The sequence below is a fragment of the Cyprinodon variegatus genome, unplaced genomic scaffold (assembly GCF_000732505.1).
Source record: "Cyprinodon variegatus isolate N-32 unplaced genomic scaffold, C_variegatus-1.0 Scaffold1444, whole genome shotgun sequence".
NCBI lineage: Eukaryota > Metazoa > Chordata > Actinopteri > Cyprinodontiformes > Cyprinodontidae > Cyprinodon > Cyprinodon variegatus.
Window position 1 is genome coordinate 28293 of NW_015151897.1, and position 21193 is coordinate 49485.

Sequence of the window (21193 nt, forward strand, 5' to 3'; positions counted from 1 at the left end):
ATACACAAAATGTTCGACCCTGAAAAAGAAACAGAAAATAGTGTTTGGTTTATCTATTGCTAATTTTATGTATGAGTCAAAATAAGCAGCTTTGACTGACAAATAAGAGAGTATTGCTGTTAATATGTTTGACATTTCCAAAATGACTTTTGGTCAGTTTTTGCTTGGGACATCTTTTGCAAGTTGAATGCTCAATGTTATTTTGTTAATCATTTGGATTTAGTAACAAAGTGAGCAGTCTTGAAGAAGAAAATGCAGTTTGAGTTATCTGTTGCTAATTTTATGTATGAGTCAAAAAAATGCAGCAATGACTTGAAAATGAAGAATCATTTTTGTTAATTTATTTTAATTTTCAAAACTGACATTTCAAAATTAATTTTAGACAGTTTTTTGTGGGACATTTTTACAAATTAAAAGTCTTGTTTTATTTATACCATGAAATAAGCATTTCTGTTAATCAATTTATCTAGAAAATTAGACACATTTCCTTCCATATACAGCGGAGAAGACAGTGAGAAAGACTAGCTGTGAGAAAAGCTTAACCTTCATTTTATTTTATTTCTTTAGATGCTGGGAGGGCAGTTCACGCCCCATCACACATTACAGAAAAAGTGGTGCAACTGTTCCGGAGTAAAAGTGAATTCACCTTCTTGGCCACCATCCAACAGAAGTCCTCCACATCAGGAGTCATATTCTCAATCCATGAGTCAGAACACAGGTAATCTTTATATAACCTCTACTTTTTGTCATACAGCTGTTTCATTAAAATATTTTCTTTTAAGAATCATAGACCACTCTGACTGCAATTTAAATTTAAGTGGATCAAAATTAGAATGCATTTTATTAGCCAAATTAACATGTAAAAATTTTCCATTCCGCTCATTGTAATTAACAGTGCAAAAGTAAGATAAAAGATTGATCTCTAATTTTGGTTGATACTGGCTGAAGATGGCTGCTGGTAAAATAAAGCAGAATGTTTAATTATCTGAATGTGGACTGAAATTAGACTAATGCTGGTTGACTAGAAACATCCTGTCTTTGCTGGATAATCAGAGCTAAAAATGCCTGGTTTAGATTTTAGTCAGAAAAAGGGGTGAACTGAGAAGTAATGTTACCCATTTCATAATTTATAAATAGAGAGCAGTGACGTGTGAAAGCCAGAATAAACATGCTGCTTTATAATGAGCTACTGTGCCTTAAATAATCAGTTAGGAAAATACATTTTCATTACATTTATTTCCATAGAATCTTTTTTTTTAATAAAAAAACTTGTTCAATAAATCAGGGTCTTGAAGTACTGTAGACAGCTGAATAATTGTTACCGCAGAACCATATTCTGCTGGCATGAGCAGGAGGCTTATTCAAGCCCTCTGAGAAACTCCACAGCTATGAATTGTTTCAAAGGGCAGGCAACATTGATTTTACCATAGCCTTCTAAAAGTAAAAGCCTGCAGTTCTGTAAAGCATGTAACTTGGTGATTTTGTGAATAAGTACAAATCCTCTGTTTGCAGAGCATGGAAACAAAATCAAAGTCATACTCAATAGATGACCCTATTATATTGGACAAAGGGAGATGGTCTTCTAGCACAAAGAGCCTTAAAAGAAGAAACAGATGTGCTGTACCATTTTCGGGCTCAAGCAGAGGTTAACTGGTGGTATCTAAGTTGAAGAAAACCGTGACCACAAAACCGTGAACCGAACCGAACCATGGATTTTGTGAACCTTTCCACCCCTAGTCTATATTAGGACCCACTTTTGACATTGCATATTACAGCTCAAACACTGAGCATCGAGTTAATTTTCTGTAGGTAGTTGGAAGCCATTAGGACTCTTCCTAGAGCTGGCCAACCATCTAAACTAGATGATCAGGGGAGAAGGATCTTAGTTAGGACTCTGTCTCACCTTGCCAATTTAGTCAGCGTATGCCTGACATCCCAGGATCTTATAAAATGCTTGCATAAGCTGAATTTTCTATGTATTTTCTCAGTTTTGGGCATATACAAAGCGTATTCATAACGAGTCCAGAGCGTATATGTAACGATGTGCATAAGGCACAGCAGCGTAATACCCATGAGATGTCACAAGCCAGTGTCCTGAGGGGGCAGCAACCCTCCTTTAGGTGCACTGCTTGCATAGAGTCTTTAATTGGAGTATTAACCTAGCTGCTGAATACTGCCTGCAAAAAAAAGAAAAAAAAAATAAATAAATAAATAAATAAAAGAAAAAGAAAGAAAGAAGGTTTGCAGTCACAGCAGATTCAGGGTCATGTTTGCCAGGAAGTTTATTGGTCATGGGCGTGAATGCAGGGAGGATCCATCACACTTAACTTCTCACTCACCCTATGATGGCGTTAGAGATAAGTTCTTTATAACTTACGCATAAGTTATGCACAAGTTACTCATCGGTTTTGGATAAGCTAGACACCACGACTAATAAGTAACTTACACTTAACGTATGTCAACGATCAAATAACTTACCTGTAATGTATTCCCCACATATGAGCATACGCTGGCATAATTTTAAGCATGGTCAAAATTTCTCGAGGTACTTGAGACATACACGCCCTGTATGTCGAAGTGTGCCAGCGTGCTCATAACTTATACAAAACATACCCATAACTTATCCAACGTATGACAACATTTTTGCCAGATTTTATGACGTCAGGCATATGCTGTCTAAATCGTTAAGGTGTGACAGGGCCTTTAGACAGATGCCCGAGAACACTGTGGTTACTCTGTCAGAGCACAACCATGGAGAATCCTCTAGAAAAACAACCACTTCTGCGGCAATGCATCAATTAGGCCTCTATGGCGGAGTGGTCAGGTGAGAGCCACTGATTAATAAAAGGCACATGGCAGCCTATTTGACTATGAAAAACTAAATTATCTGGTCTTATAAGACAAAGAATTAACTGTTTTGTATGTGTGTGGGTGGGTGTGTATTTCTTACATGGTGGTGACAACTTTCCATAAATCTTAGCACATTGTGGGGATCGAGTGTTCTGGTGGGGACCAATGTTGTTTTAGGCTTAGGTGTTAGGTTTAGGAGTGAATTGAGTTTAGAATGGGGATAGCTTTAGGTATGAACCCATAATGGTTAGGTTAAGGGTAATGGCTAGGCTGTAGAAATTGGTTTGAAATGAATGGAAGTCAATTTTAAGTCTCCACAAGGATAGCCTTTTCATGAACCAAAATGCACTAAAGTATCCTCTCTGGGGAAAAAATTTGTGCTCTGTGCCATTTAGGGAGCTAAAACTCACACCAAAGTGCCATTTTATTTGTCACCACACCTTCCCTTAAGAAGGTCTATGCAAACCAGTGCCAATGACAGTAATTTCAGCAACAAAGGATTCCAGTATTAATAGTTCTTTAATGAGAGATGATACTCCTCACCCTTAAGCCCTGAACACACTGATCTCGAGTTTGTGTCATAACAGGTGTTTTCTATTTACTTGTGGATGTATTTCCCATCCACAGAAACCAAAATGTTGCCCTTTTGCTCGTTTTTCAACAAAATAAAGAAAGAAATAGAGGGTTTTTCGGCTAAAACCAGTGCAGCCAGTTTGATTTGCTTCAGCTTTCTACCTCTGGTTGACACAGTAACGTCATACACGTAACTGCATCTTATTAGTATGAAACATTCCTGTATTGATGCAAACGCATCCGATGACTTCTGGCAAATTGTTTTTTCCGGGGTTTGTGAATTTAAACATCTATGTAGTAATCCTGCAGCAATTTCATGTGTCTAACAGGAAAAAAAAAAAATCTGCTTTGGGGGAAATAAAAAGTATTATGTCACAGGGGACACAGCCAGGTTGTTATCCACAGCAGTGACTTACGCTGGAGCGCATCTAAAAAGACGTGACACTTCAAAAACTCATGTTCATAGACATTTTCCATTGAATCAAATTGAGGGCCACTTTGCTAAGAAAAATACAATTTTTGTGTTCAGATGCACAAAGCTGTTATTCAAATGCCTCCAGTACTTCCAATTACCTGCAGTTAAAGGCATCTAAATCCAAAGCATACAACCAATTTCTAAAGGGATGGGCTTCGAAACCAGTATGTTAATATCCTCGAGTTGCCAAGCAAGGGTCCAGATGGACTGAATATCTCTGGAGAGGATTACTGAAAATTGTTGTGCACAGACCCATCCAATCCAATGGAGCTTGAGATGTACTGAAAAAAATTATTGTTAATTATTTTACCCTGCATTTATGCACTATAAACTGACATATTACCATTAAAAAAATCCCGAATCAAATTATATGAAAGGAAGTTTTTGTAATGTTAGAAAATGTGAAAACTTTTACAAGGCAATGTTGTGTATTTATCAAAGGTGGTATAAAATATTTTACACAAACTGTTTAAACATCTAGGAAAAAATCTGTTTTTTGCTAGCCTTGTTTGCATCTTTGTGTACACTCCTTCCCCCCTCTTCGGTGCAAATGGAAAAGCACAGATTTCTCTGCAAAATGCTCTCCTCTTGTCTTCAGCTGTGCCTTTAAGGTGACTCTTAGAGTCTTGTCGTCTGTTCTTTCTTCCCATCCTTACTTTCTCTCTGATATAACCTGAAGGCATCATTGTTGCACAGTGGGTTGACCAAACAACAGTGAGGCAAGGCTAAATGGGGCCACTTGACAGAACTGCTCTTCTCCTTCAGGCACAATGATACGCATCATGCAACATATGTATCCCAGAAGAGCGCTTGGACTAAGCAAATATTAAATTAGAGACACTCAGCCACACTCTTGCGAAACCCAATTGATCTCGAAAGCAATTTACAACCTTTTAACTGATTCAAGATGTATGTTTGGCCGTGTAAATGTTTTTGTTAATGTAGATGTTCCACTATAGATTTATCTTGTGAAATCTATAAAAACATTTTATATATGTAAGGTAAAAAAATGTAAACCTGTCATTTATCATTAGCTTACATATTGGAATTCCATATACATAATAATAAAAGTTAAATTGACTCTTTTCAACTATATTTATGATTCAGTTTTATTTTTTATTTCAGTTATGATGCCAACGTTTTCCTCCAAAGTTGTGTTCTTTAACTCAATAGGTTCCTCATTTCAAACAGATCAAAAAGCAAAATAGCTGGCAGTGTTGTCAAATATGATGTTTGCAATGAAATTATCTAATCAAAGCACAGCCTTGCTACCATTTTTATTATTTTCAAAAGAGAAAAACGGAGAAGCAAAACATGTTGTACCCTGTGAAAAAGCGCTAAAACCAAAGTTGGAGAACGCCACTGAAATAAGAAAGCTGAAGATCTAGCAAGTAAAATCCAGGCATGAACTGTTCTATATTAGTTATTAGTAAGACAAAAACAAAGACGTCTATACCTTAGTACAATTAATAGACAAAGCAATTGGTATATATATATATAATATGTATATATATATATATATATATATATATATATATATATATATATATATATATATATATATATATATATATATATATATATATATATATATTTTTTTTTTTTTCATTTTCTGGTTTGCAAGAGAGCCGGAATGTGTACATAGCACAGATGTGCTCACAAAGAGATGGAGGCGAGACAGTAATTTGGATTGATTGCTATATTTTTATAGTGTGTGCACAGTAGTTGGCTGCTTGCTGCAGCAGCCCAGAGGTTGTATTCCCAAAAACATCTTTCAAATAGCAACAAACATTGAAAATATGGACACATTTCTGCAAAAACAAACTACCACCACTTGTTTGTAAAGATTCATGGAATTTAAATAGGATAAAGCTGGATACAATTTGCAACATTTTGTTGAACATAGTAGCCAGATTTCCATAAAAGTAAATTCAATTAAATTATTATTATTTTTTTTTTTTTTATAGAAAGGGCAACAGCATACATGAAAAAAATATTTTGTGATGTTAATGTTAACATTTTCTGTGATTTTCTGTAAACAAAAACAGGATTTTCTAGACCAAACCTTTGTCTTTTTGGTTTGATTTACTGCAACTTTCTTTGCAAAGTGCCTTGAGTTCACAAATATTGTGCTTTAAGGTTTTATAGATGAACTGAATAAAATCAAATTGACATTTTAATGCATGCCTGATGGGAGTATTTCCAGGAGGCTAGTTGGAATGTTGTTTCAAGAGTTGAAGATTGATTGAAAACTGATGTCCATTTATGTACACATCTCTTGCCATCAATTCCTAAATGTTCTCTATAGGATATAGATCAGGAGAACATACAGGATGATCTTTGAGAATGACAATATACTTCTTGGAGATATCTTTTGTCAGAACATACAAGGGTCACTGTTACAAAGGTTGACATTTGCAACATCTCTACATTGCAGGCTGTTGTTTGATAATGCACATCCTGCACAACATGTAGTTCCATATCCAAGGAAAAATCACCCTAAATCTTAATGGCAACACTTCCAACTATGTCAAAAGAGAACTCTGATGGGATCTCATTCTTATCCCATTAATGTTGGAAGTTATAAGACCATCAAGATTATTTATTTTTTCCTCTTCAAAGATTAAACTTCCCCCCTCCTCCTTCATTGTCCCATTTTTGGTGTTCCCATGCAAAGCCCAATGGAACATTTTTGGTACTCAAGTAAATCTAGTCTTAAGGTTGTTTTTTTTCTTGTTTTTTACGTTCTTTACTCATAGACACTGTCTCATTGTTCCTGGACTGCAGTGAGCACCAATACAGTAATGATCTTAGTTGGTGTCCGGGATAATCCAGACTCCTGACGGTTGGTCAGTCAGTTACAAAAACTATTGCTGATCAAACATTTCTTGTTTTGCCCCAATTTCTTCTTTTTCATTGAGCATTATAATGCAAAATGCTAATTCTTGCAATTTTTTTAACCGGTCTTAAGAATTTCTCTGGTCTGTGTATCCCTAATGTTTGCCACGTGTGAATATTTTCTGCTGAAATCAGCTAAAGCAGTGGTTCTACTTGGCTGTTAGCATCACTGTAATTATATTTTTCTCCTAACTGAAGCAGTATGACATCTGAGACAACAGATGTTAAATGAAATATAGATATGCTGTTTGAACCTCTATATAAATGATATGAACTATCCATATATGCATTCTTTGTATCTGTGTACTTGTCTTCTTTCTGTGTGCATTTTACATCTGTAGCCCTCAGGGAAGCCTAAAGGCTTTTAAGTTTAACGAAAGACAAAATTTTTAGTGTTGCTCAGGACTGATGAACTAATGATTTCAGTATACAGTGAAGGCTTACTTTTATTCATCAAAAGCACACTTAAAATAGGTCTTTATTTTTCAAAAACGACATGATTTTGGGAGGTTAGGTTCCTTTTTAATTAGTTTGCTGTGTTGGTAAAATTGAGATTAGACTTTAGACTGACTGGGGGGAGGGGTAACAAGAACCCTCCTTCTGCAAGGAATCATAGCAGTTGAAGTCTCAACATTTCCACTGATGAAACTTTACCTATCAAACTGTCAAATAAGAAAAGAGCATTTTTCATTCTGCTTTATTGATTTGTGAGACTTCAATATCAACGTAAAACCTTGAGAAGTTTGACATTTGACAGTTTGTAAAGGCAAGCGCTATGTATGCACCTTTAAGCTTTATCTCCTCAATTCTTTCCTGAGAAGAGATAATTTGGAACAAACAGGTTAAATAACACTTTATAGGGGTTATGAATTAAATTACTATGAGACATGAAAACAGATTTTGATGGAAATTGTGATCTTGCTCAGACCAGAGAAATAGCTCAGGTTACAGATGGCAGCCCTTACCATCAAGCTCACTTCCTCAGAAAGTCAGCCCTGAATCCAAGTTAGGGAAGCATTTTATACAACTCCAGGGTTATCCCCTGCCGCATCGTCACGTCACATCATTACATCATGCACAGTTGTAAATACGGGGAAATTGCCAGCTCCAGCTATATCAAAATATTACAGTGTTCTTAGATCAAGAACCACCCAGATGCACGGTGGCAGAGCTATCTATAGAATATCCCACTCTTTCTTTGTGCTCCCAGTTCATTCCCAAATCTTTATTATGTACATAATGAAGATTATTACTTTTTATCATGACAAAATAGCTGTCCTAGTTAGATAAACTGCATTGGAAAACATTGGTTTTGACACTTAACAGCTAGGTAATATTAGGGTTTAACAAGCACCTACAGTATATGAATAATGAAAATAATCACTTTGATGAAAGATAATGAACCAGTTAGTTTGAATTCTTACTCTTTTTCAAACCTAGAATTTTGTCACATGTCATTAAAAATAGATAATCAGATTGAAATCTCCCCAAGTTGCAGCAGGCTGCAGTTATTTTAAAGGAAGCTTTCATGTGACACTGACTGCCATATGGCGCGGAAATTAAATTGGATGAAAAGAATCCCAACTGGCTTGAAGGAGACCTGTGTTGCTTTGTGACCACAAATTTGCTCTGAACCCTTGAATGATCTCTAAAGGCTCTATTTGAGTCCTTTGCCAATACCCATTCGTTTCCATTAAAACTCAAACCTACCATTCACCAAGCTTCCAGAGAGCTAGGGCAGCTCTACAACTCAGCCAAATCCAATTACACATTCCCTCTCTGTCTTATAGCTACTTACTTACATCTTTCTCTCTGCACATTCAAATCCACCCTTCTTTCCTCCAACCTCCTCTGCTAACTGAGTTTTCACAATATGATAATAACCTCTTCTCTGTGCTCCTCTCCTCGCCCTCAAAGCGAAAATGTCTTTTGAATGGAGAGTTTTCTCTGAAGTCCTTGCAAATGCAGGAGTGTTTCTTTTTTCTTTTTGTGCCAAGCACTAGGGAAGTGGTGAAAGGTTTATTGCTGCTCCAGTTGGTTGAATACAACAAAAAGAGACGATTTCTGCCTAGAAAGCAATTTTTCTGGTCATAGGAACGCTTTCATTGTCAGCAAGTGGCAGAAGCTGTGTGATAAACTAACTCAAAGCCTTGTCTGTGCTGCTCTTCCCACCTTAACACTCAACTCTAAAAGATGCACAGCCTGCTCATCCAGCTGCAGTGTTCATCTGCCTGTCCCTTTTTTCACTCTTCCTGTCTCTTTCCTTGCAACTCTATTCTACAGAGAGTACAGGATTTTCTCTTTACTAACATATACTGAAAAAATAGAAACAAAATTGTCCAGTTGTTGTTGAAAAAGTTTGTTTTTAAGTTTGCATGTATATGACGAGCTAATTTTACTATTGGCAGATTATTTAAAAAGTCAGTTCAGACATAAAATCCTAATAAGTTTAATCAGTTTTCATTATATTTAGCATCTTAATCATTGACTGATCTGCAAGCGTGAAATAAAACGTGAAAAACAGGTTTTGAGTTTAGAGTAATTTTTGTGTTAATTTACAAAGTGTTTCCTTTTGGCATGCATTTGAACTCTGTCCTTAGTAGAACTTTGTATTAATGTTTAACAGAACCTTATTGGAAAAAGAACTGATCAAACCTCAGATAAAAAGTGATCCAAAGTTTATTCATTATTTTCTTAATAATAAAGAAGGCTTTTATTTGTTGATAAATACACTGATAAAAAGTAAAATTATTCTGGAACTGTAACATATAACATAACTTTATGCAATCAGTAAATAAAAAAAATTATACATAATTGTGTTTACAAGACGAAACTGTAGTTAAAGAGCAGACAAAAGGTGCAAAAAACAATAACTCAAAAATACAATTAAGTGTTCCTAAATGGAATTATTATGAAATAATTGACATACTTTCAGTAACTGAGACCATTACAGCTTGGTACTGTGAAAGAATCCTACCTATGCAACAAGTTCAGATGTGAAACTGACATGCTTCTAAATATTCCAAAATAAAACCAAAGCAGAACCTTGATGAGGCGTAAACTAATTAAAAAAAGATAAAAAAATTTAACCCAATTCAGGATGCAAAACTTAGGGGTAAATACAATATTTTGATTAAATAATATCTAAAAGACTGATTTGTCTAATCAGAAATCAGTCTGTTTAGATGATTGATTCTTAAAATTAAGTTATTACTTCTGAGGTAAACATGAAATGGAGAAGGAACTCTTACAAATGGGAGAGGCACATTTTATCAATGTCAGGGGACACACACAGTAGATGGACAGTTGGAAATTATCCAAGTTTTTATCAAAAGAACTGGCGGAAGCTTATCTAGCATTAACAGCTAACAGACCCAATCAGGGGTGTTTTATAGGACCAATCAGGGTCATACATAGGGCCCAAAAAGAGTCAGTCACTTCTAGTTGGGTTCAGCAGCATACACCCAGAAATATGTTTTTCAGTCCATTATTTAAATCTGGAAATGTTCAGAATGTTAAGGAGCAAAAGCTAAATCTTTATCAGTTTATATATTCTTATTTCCCCGCCAATCATTTCATGCATGAAAAACTTATACTTTTTTTCCTTTCTTTCTTTTGAATGTTCTTTCTAGGTGGTTAGAAATGTGTCACAAAATACATTCCAGTATAATTGAAATTAGTTGCTTCATATTTAATTCAGTATTTCAAATAGACACCCAAACCCTATTACATTATTATGCTGTTAATTGGGCCTAATCTGTTCACTCTTGCTATGGAAAGCAAGCTTTTTGACATATTTCTATTATAACTTTACAGCAGCCCAATGTCAAAGCATGAAATATTAGTTTACCAATGTAAACCAAACATGATAGCATTTGGTTAATAACATCACCAGCATATTCTAGGAACTATCAGACCTGTCACAAGAAATTAAACTTCCCTAAAGTGTTTATGGAAAAAGAACGTCCCCTATATTTTCTAGACCTGGCTCATCTAATTTTCAACATGCTGATGAAGATTAAGGATTCCCATTGGGAAGGAATATTAGCAAGTCTGAAGGTATTACTCTATGGGTGACATTTTGGCTGAGGGCAGTTCGCTTGCTATAGTTTCTCAGATTAAATCCACCAATGTACAGTATGTTGCTCTTCTGCTGTGCTGTACCTAGTGAACACCTGATGTATGCTGTCCTGTGACCACTACAAAAAGAGAAGACTACTCTCACACTCAATGCTTGTTTCATCATACCAAATTTAGAGAACAAAAATATAAGCAGCTTGTTTCTGTGGCGGCATGTTGCAATTGTTGGTTGCATTAGAAACAGAAAGTACGTACCTTTGGATTAAAGTTTGAAAAAAGCTTCCAGTTTGTCTGCAACTCTTACATCCAAATTTGTGTGTTGGGGAATTGCTTTTATATGTAACCCCAGGACAGCTCCGGGATTCACCTGCTGTGATGCTTCTGCAGGGGTTGCCTGGAAAAGATTTATTTTCCCTACAATATGAAAACATCACCAGTCTGTAATACTAGAAATTCCATAATTTAAATTTCATTCCATGTTCACATTTATCCCACGGCTGTGAAGCAAACACTGTTTTTGTGTGACTCTGCACCAATGCATAAAAACAGGTCTAAGCAGACATGGATGAGAGAGTTTAGTGTGGATGAGCTTGACTGCCCAGTCCTCACCTCCACCTGATAGAAAACCTTTGGGATGAATCACAACAGAGACTGAGCCAATCCTTCTGGTTAAAAATTCAGTTAACCCTACGGATGTGTTTATTTATGAGAAATGTCATAAATAACAAATAATTATACCCATAAATATTATGAACTTTTCTGTGTGGCAAACCCAGTCTACCTCAGTTTACTACCAGTTTATACAATTTCAAAGATTTTACTTTTTGTCTGTAATTTTTTTTGTTTGTTTTTTTTTGTTTGAGAAAATAATGTAGTTTTACTACTGTGGAATTTGATTTTAGGACAAAAAAAAAGAAGACTTTTTTACCTTTACACAAATATCTGGTTTTGCCGTAAATTAAATGAAGGCATACATGCATGTTATTTTGGGCTTATTACTGTAGCAAATGACCCTTGAAATGAAATTTGTATTTTAAGTGTTTTTCCACTTCAGTTGTAAATTATATTACATTTTATTCTGGTGTTGTTTTCATATTTCTAAGCTGCCTGTTAATTCTGAAAATCCTTCCAAATTGGCACTTTACCTTAGAAAACAACTGTACTTTAAAATAAGACTAATTACATATGTATAAACAGCAAAAAGACAAAATCCACGAGGTTTAAAATTAGTTCTGCCTACCATTCATCCTGCCTTACATTTATAAACAACTCATAATTTGTCTGCTGTTTTGGACCCTGTCCAGACAAACCCTAGTTTAGGTAAATACAACAGACCTCTTCATCAGACACGCCCCCATGCACTCCCGTAGTCTTAATACCCCTAACCACATAACCAGCTACAAAATGACGTCTTTGTGCATGCGAGATAACATAGACCCTACCACCATAGCTGACTTTAGAGTTCAGGCTTTATATCTAGACACCCAATTTGTTGTAAATTTTACCATTACATATTTTCCGCTTTTGTCATCTGTCCACATAAACTTTTTTGTTCTGTGTGCATTATTTAATCCCCATATTTTTCTGAATCCATTCAAGAGAGAACCAGTCATTTGTTTATGCCTATATGAAGTAATTTTTAAAGCAATATTAATATTAGCCCCTTCTGATATGTAGATCTCGCGTACAAACTTCCATTAAAGACTTCTGTTGCATAAATAATACAGTTGAATATATTCTTTTAAAGTTGCAGCAATTACAATTACAGTTGGCCTTGTCTTGTGCATTTTAATCTATTCCATGAAAGGTGTAGAAATAGATTATTTGTTCTGCATCCCCATTTAAGGTGATCTGCCTCTGACTAATCCTGACCTAAACATACACCCCACACCAAGAACTGGAGGAGCTCTCTCTTCTGTAGTACCTTTTGGCGTATAATGAACTACTCCACACAGTCCAAACTGTGAAAATGAGAATTGATTTCCCCCTGCAAATTGATCCATACATGTCGAGCTGCGGTCACTTGTGAGAGTTACACCTACCTGTTAATACCTTCCAGCACTCTGAGAATCTCAATCAAAGAGAGTCATCCTGTGACAACAAAATTACAACCCTCTCTAGCAATCCTGGTCAGATTTTTTTCAGGTCAGCACCTGTAGGCATTGGTCTGTTTTTCCGTTGTAGTATCTGCTTTATTTCCTCCCACCTGTACTACAGATGAGCCTCAGAGGACTGACCCTCTGTATTGAGCAGATAATTGGCTGTCAGCAACCCTCCATAAAATAGCTGCATGACACTGGAGGTGAGGGAAAAGGACAGCATGATATACAGCTAGCCCAGCAGTCCCTGGCAGGCATTCATTTCCAAAACTTTTCTCTTGCTGATGATGGCACTACATTTTGATGAAAACCACTTGTCACCAAAACAGCTTCTTCTTTGAGTTGTCACAAACACTTTCTAATCTGAGTCTGGTGTCCACAACCTTTCATCTGAGGATAGAGTGAGAGTCCCATCATGTGAATCTCGCTGTTGTCTTAGCAGGGCTTTGGATCATCACCAGATTCTCTAGTTCAGTAGTTCTCAAACCTTGTCATCAGGTATCACTATCATTTGTTTTAGATCTCTCTCTGGTGCAACACACCTGAACCAAATGATTGCATGACATTCTCAGTAGCCATCAACTCCTGCAGAAGACTTAGACTCAACTTTATTTATCCCTTGGGATTACTTCTTCAGGGAAATTCTGTTTCCAGCAGCTTATATAGAGTTCAAAGACTTAAGCAAGATGCCAATAACGATAAAAATACGACAGACAATATAAAAGAGTGTATATAGTTCCAAAAAGCATAAAAAAGAAAAAAAGTTAAAGTAATGTTCCCGAATATGTTTCCCTTACACACACAAACATCTGCACTGTAGAACGCTAAGGGAAAACTACTTAGCAGTTGACTTAAATTATTGCACTTGCACTTGAGAATTGTACTGACCATATAAATAAGTTAAAGTTACAGACTATACAGTAGTTGTCTTGGATTATTGCACTTGTACTGCAGAGATGTACTGACCTTATGAATATGTAAAAAATTAGAATGGTTGCACGGTAGTTGGCATGTGTTATTGCACATTGAGAAAGAAGAATATTGCACGTGTGACAGAAGGTAATGTTTTGCATAAGATGTCCAAGAAGGGGGGTGCTGATCCTTGTCCCTTTTCCTATAACCTCCCTTCCCCCAAGTGAGGAGTTTTTACAGCTTGATAGCTTGGGGAACAAAGGAGTTCAGCAGTCTGTTGTTCCTGCATTTGGGGAGGAGCAGAAGCCTGTCTGTCATTCTTTGATATAATTTAGGTGTGTGGCAGTGAGGAGAAATCTAAAACCCGCAGGGTGGTGGTACCTGAGGACCCAGATTGAGAACCACTGTTTACACATTATCACCTTTGATCGTAATGGGTAGGATATTTGGACAGTTTAACTGATTACAGATATGAAGTATAATAGTAGTGCTTCAATTCATTTGAAAGTAAATTAAACTATTCACATTTTATTTATTTGTAATCAATTTCAATCACGTTTCGACCCGTCATACTGGCTGCAGCCCAAAATGGTTCTAAACTAGAGGCAGTTAAAACTGTTACCACCTCCACGCCTCTGGAGTTTCCGCAACTTGGTTTTGTATGCAACCACCAGGCAGTATTTGGTGGTGACATGTTGTATTCTGGAGAGAAGTATTTAGGAGTTGGCCAAATTATGTTTGGTGGAAAAGTTTTACTGGGGGCTTCCTGTTAGGGTAGGAACTTTTAATAAATGAAAACAAAGGACAATCAAAGGTATATATTAGGGTTAGGGTTTTGAGAATTTAGAAAAACTACATAAAGAATTTTCAGTTACTCATGTAGAAGGGCATCCTTTGGTCCTGCCTCCAGAAATATGGACTGACCTTTGCCTCTCTTATCATGCGGTCTATTTTAACTCTACCTAGACTTTCACAAGTTTAAAATTTTTAACAAAGCAACAATTCCTTCATCACTTCTGATAGTATTTTCCTTTGTTTAGTTTTACATGCAAACATTATTTTTCGTACTCTGAAAGCTGTGGATGCTCACAGCTGGAGTATTTCAGATCCAAGCAGATGACATTAGTATAACAGCTTTGTACAATGCTGCTTATGAAAGGTTCATCAATAAAAGAAAGCCTGTGGAAAAAGATAAGGCTCATTTTTCATATTTTGCATTGGAAAGCTCTAAAGCAGGCAAGCCAAATATTGTGTCCATCACACTGAGCTATTTATAATAAAGTTATTGCCTGCCAATAGTCTACATCTCCCCACCCCATCTCATTAGCTCTTCTGTAATACAGGCATACAATAGCTACCATTAAATAGTTCATAAAATAAACACTAGCTGTGGAGTGGAGTTAATGCCTTTGATGATTATTTCATGAGTCAAATCAGGATAACAGTGTTTCTGCTCATTCGGTGATTTCGGGTCTCTTGAAGCCTGGAGGAGGGCTTCCATCAGAGGGAGAGGCGAAGCTGGAGAGCTCTCGATTTCATTTTGATTCTCGTTCGATGCAAATGATTCTTCTCCAGCTGACAAGTATCAGCGGCTCTGGCTCTGAGAGCATGATGAAGATGGGGTGTCAGGTCGGTACCCTGCACAGACACATAGTGATGTATTCATTTAATTTCAGAGTGATGACATGCTGTATAAAGACTGCTGAAATGGCTGGTCATAGATGCACTGATTCTACTCTCTCTCTCTCTCTCTCTCTCTCTCTCTCTCTCTCTCAGACATAGATGTGTGAGGGAGCCGCCACTAGTTTATGCATGCAAATGGGATTGGATGTTGTGGAAAAACACTTCCTTGTTAATTTAGTGTGTAATAATTGTTTTTGCCTTAACGCAGCCAGCATTGTGGGGGGTTGATGTGCCATCATTAACTGAGCAGAAAGGTTTAACTTGACATGGACTACAGTGTACAGTGGGCTAATTACCACTTCTATTTTCTGCTGCACCTGTGTTGGAAGACATTTCCTATCTTTGTTTTTTTATAGTGGGAAACAAATAAATCACGGAATGAAAAAAAAAAAAGTGGCATCCCCAACAAGACCAGGTGACAAATATGAGGAAAAATGCATTAATGATTACATACAGTATAAGCGGACGAAATGACAGTTTTAACTGAGCTACTGAATTAAAACATAGAAGAAGTAATCCCCATATACAAAAGACTCAAAGCCCCCTGCACAACAAATGAGCTTACGAGTAGAAAATGACTTAAAAACAGGAAAAATTGAATACCACACAACAACAAAGATCAAGGAGTTCCGAGACACAGAAAAGGCCAACATTTTTTAGAGGTTAAAACCAACAAAAGATGGAGACCTTATCTGTTTTTGGTCTTGTCTCGGTACACCTTAGGCGTCGTTCACACTGCAGGCCTGCTCAATTCCAATTTTTTTGTGAAAATAAATTTTTTTTTGCGTTGCTGTTGACATTTCCAAATATATGTGACTTTTATGTGATCTCCTGTGTGAACTGCATTCATACAACGTAAGTGTATGACTACACTTTCATTGTATGAAAGTGTATGACATCACAAGCAAGCTTGCTTTGTGTTTACAGAAGTAAACTTGGATCATAGTGCTGGAGCTCATCTAGCAATCGTTCCCAACCTTAAAAACTCAATCTTTTCAAGATGGGTAAAAAAAAAAGACTGCTCTCTGCAATATTGTCCGTGATGGTTGTTGTTTTTCTGCCTGCTTCTGCGTAGCAAGACGCAGAATAGGGACCTTAGTTGAGTATTGATGACATTCAGGTATGATGAATGCGGCCTGGCCGTTCACACACAGGTCGCATTTGAAAAGATCAGATTCGTATCGGATTCAGGACCACATAGCGAAGGGGCCCAGGTCGCATTGGGGAAAAAACGGATCTGTGTTGTTCAGATAGTCATCAAAAGATCAGATACAGGTCCAATATGGCGAATAAATCTGATTTTGATCACTTAAGGCTGCTGTGTGAATGTAGCCTTAGTCTCAGTTGACTTCTTGACTAGAAGGTGGTCATAGATCGACCCTAGGAGCAACACTATTGATACCAATGCTGGTATTGATATTGAACAATACTTGTTTAACAAGATTGATGCTTTCTATTCTCTCCTACACACACTAACTGCAGCAGATTCACAAGGTTCCCGTCTGTGTCACAGCACTTTGCTGCTGTCCATTCCCCTCCAAAGCAGGGGAGTGGACAGCACTCCCCTGCTACATGTATATATATATATATATATGTATATATATATATATGTATATATATATATATGTATATATATATATATATATGAATATAAAAAGTGTGCCAACTAGCCCCGTTCTTCCTGAATACACTGAGCTTTTTTATAAAATTGTGCACAAGTACTTTGCCATCTTTTTTGTTATTGTGTTTTGTGTATTATATAAAGTAAAGTATAAAGTAATTTTAGGTTACATAATGGTGATTATTGCACCACAAGGAGATTTTTGTTCTTAATTTAAATTGGAATGTGAGTCAAACTGTAGTGTGCCTAAATGTTTCTCTTTTGAGGTCATATATCGCCACGGGGAGACTAAAATGTCAGGTCTGTTTGCCTGCAGCTTCCAGGCTGCAGCTAACTGTTATCAGCCTTTTAATTTAGCATGATAAAGTGAAGGGCCCACATGGTGTGACAAGAGCTGAAAGTCATTCAGCTACTTTGACAATAAAATGTAATACTTAAACTCAAAGCAAAAAAAATTGTCTTTGTGTTTTTGTAAATAAAATATAACAGTCAAAAGGTTTTCATTCAATTAACAATGTTTGATGAATTACTCATTCAGAATCAGAATCAGGAATACTTTAATAATCCCAGAGGGAAATTACTTTTGTTACACGCTCCAGTTAGAGTTTTATACAATATATACACACATCCAACTATACAATATAATAAAGATAAAAATAAGAATAAAAAGAGATCAAATATATACATTACCTGGTATGCTTTGTTTGGTACCTTACTGACTCAAATGCAATCCCTCACACTAAGCATGCTTGTAGTAACAGTGGAGAAGAAAAACTCCCTTTTAACAGGAAGAAACCTCCAGCAGAACCAGGCTTAGTGTGAGCGGCCATCTGCTGAGGCCGACTGGGGTTCAAGGAGACAGAAACAGAGATACAAAAAGCAGCTATAAAAGGCGGCCCCCGTCCAGGAAACACACAGCCAGGCAGACGAGCTCCGAGCCAGCTCCCATGCCAGAGGACTAAGATAGCACATCCAGCCAGTCACAGTCAGAGAAACAGGACTACACTGTAAAACAACAGTTGTAAAACTTTGATAGCCAATACCTTTTTTAAATGTTTAGTTTAAACCTTGATTGGTAAAATAGCTTTTCAGACACGTGTCTGAATGTGTATTCTATTTTTTTTATGTTGTTGTCTCAGGAGTAGAAATAAAAATATGGTTGAGGATTGTTTTTTCATTGCTACTGGATCAGTATCTATTTTGATCATTTTGATTGAAATCAACTTCACTCATTACTCTCGCCACAATTGTATTGTATTTGTACAGGATAAAATATTTTTTTATAATGTATTAATTAAGTTTTCTATCTTTGCAGTTACTTTGAGCTGGAAAGCAGTGGCGTGAGAGAGGAGATCAGATACCACTACCGCTTTAAGGGCAAGCCACGGACTGAGTCCTTCCCCTATAGGCTTGCTGATGGGCAGTGGCACAAGATCGCTCTCACAATCAGCACCTCCCACCTCTTGCTGCACGTTGACTGTAACAGGTAATGCACATAATCCTCTAAGAAAAGCTAATAGCTTTCATAAATATCTTTATTTAAACTGGCCTCTTCTGGATTGACACATTTATTAAGCTGTCTGTGATCATCAAAGTAAACATTTGTTTACTGGCATGTCAGTGAGAATAAGAGATTGTTAACAGCTAAGAAGGAAGCACTCTAAGACAAATTAGCACACAGAAAATGTGAGAGGGAGGTGGTATGTTTGCATTACATTCTGTATCTCTGCAGAGAGTAACATGTTCAGTGTGTTTAGCTGACACAGTTCATTCATGCTGTAAAAGCTAACAATAATATAAATCCCTCACCCGGTCTCAAGTAAAGACCTTAAACCCTGTCAGAGCTGATCAATATACATACACTTTAGCTATAATGCTAACTTATTTCTTACATTTCTATAAGAGTTAGGAAGAAGCTACATACATTTTCCCTCAGCATCTGAATGGTTGACATGCACTAAGGATTGTAAATCGTTGTAGAAATGGTGTGTCACCTTTAGCTGTATGATGCACTGAATGATTTATCTTATTATTGATTTTTCCCACATGCTTCATATCCCCATATGGCTATTATCCTCTTTATTAATTGAAAAGTCATATGATATTTGTAAGACTACAGACAGTGGTGAGTAAGTGGTGAGTTTTAATACAAAACACCCCCCCCCCCCCCTCAAACACACACTCACACACTTACACACACCGCTCACACATTTTGAAGTACTTTGGAGTCAGTTTATAGTGTTTAATTGAATCTGTTGCTTACTTTCAAATGGTCGTTGCTATATATTGGTTTTAATGCAGATGCTGAAAAAGACCCTGAATGTTCAAATAGAAAGTGCTGAGTACATATATGAATTTCACATCCAAGCACATTTTTTACAGAGTCTAGCTATGCTATGCTAGTGCTTTATATTTGAATTTGCATATTAGAATTCTGTCCCAGTAATAAGACCTACATATTTCCATGCATATACCCTATATTTTCATTTCATGATAATATGCTGAAATTAATTGTGTATTGAATTTTTTTAAACTAGAGTCAGCTCTTTCTACTGTATATTTCTCGGTTCAGTAACAATTCCATAAAATAAAAATCCCCCCACTCACAGACAGATAGTGAAACATCTTTCAAATTCTAAATACTAGAAACAATTTGAATATTTTAAAGTGGGAATCTCTCTACTCAGCTTCAAGCAGAAACAAAAAATTATAATCACAACACATACGTATTATAGAATTCATCTACTTTATGTAATGTTGAGTTGCCAATGAGGAAAAAAAACATGGAAAGGCAGCAGATTGTCGAGTACAAGTTCATTATGGTCCAATGCTTTGCCATTAACTGTTTGAATTGCACCAGGAATTCCACTGGAGTTTCTTATTTTATTTTCCCCAAAGACAAACCATTTCGAAAGACTTGTAGATGTAAGCTCCAACGTCTGAATTACAATACAAACTCAATTGACCATCTGTGCATTGACCACTTTGAAGAGTATGCCATAAGTACAAGCCATCATTGATACACTCGATAGGCTACAAGCTAAAGCAGCATGCACTTTTGCCTGGGGATACCAAAAAATATTTTTTGTTTTAAAAGAAAAGCAGATGGAGAAGAGTAGCTTGACATCGGGAACAAGGGGGGGGGACAAACAAGAAGCATACAACAAGCGAGAACATAATTTGGTGACACAAATGATTAACAATAATATAAATATGTAAGCATACCAGCGTTCTTTTTGACATGTGAAGCTAGTTATCACTGACAGGATTTGTTCCCTGTCTGTTGACTGCACCTTAGTACAAATCAAATAGACATGGAAGGCATGCTGCTTTGCTTTTGCTGAAAAGTAAATTAGTTGTGTTGGATTCTATTTCAGGTAAAACAGATCCAATTTTCCCTCTGGATGTGTGAATGTGTTCCTGATGCTAGGGAAATAAATTGTGTTGCGAATCCCACCCGAAGTGCAACACCAGAATAAATGGGTACATATATAATTTAAAATATAGACGATTCATTTCTTTTCACACATTGATTCAAGTGTAGTGTTGATATTGTTAGGAGGACATTTTGAGCTTGTACTGAGGGGTCCAACAGGGTCAAGGAACACTGCACACAGTTAGTTTGGAAAGAGATGACTCACACTTGGAAACTTGTAAATACCAACTAGAAAATTCCAGAAGGAAATATTGGAGGTGCCTGCCACTTTGTGCGTATTTGTGTGTGTGAATATTTGGACTCGCACCAAAGGCTTAATGGGGTTAGTTTGATTCACCTTACATTGGCATGTATCACCATACCACGTGAGAAATCACTTGTTCATGGTTGATGGCAACTGGCATGACCTACTGTGGAGTGGTTAGGCAACAGCTCTTGGCGACTAGCGTTGCCACACCTATTGGAAGTTTTTCACCGCAGCTATTGCGGGTTGGCGTTGCCACACTTAGTGGTGACTGGCATCGCTATACCTAGTCGCAGCTGGGGTAATGATAAAGAACCCTATA

At 36.7% G+C, this 21193-nt stretch overlaps 1 protein-coding gene across 1 annotated transcript in view; it reads left to right on the forward strand.

The window, feature by feature from the left end:
- Positions 1 to 563: 563 nt before the first annotated feature.
- The window catches only part of LOC107103429 (protein kinase C-binding protein NELL1-like), a gene marked incomplete at its 5' end in the record, with an annotated part of 102359 nt that continues 81729 nt past the window's right edge, over positions 564 to 21193 (forward strand). The window contains 2 exons of the mRNA XM_015403136.1: positions 564 to 718; positions 18507 to 18677. Of these exons, the coding sequence (XP_015258622.1) occupies positions 564 to 718; positions 18507 to 18677 (326 nt within the window). The remainder of the gene's footprint in view (positions 719 to 18506; positions 18678 to 21193) is intronic.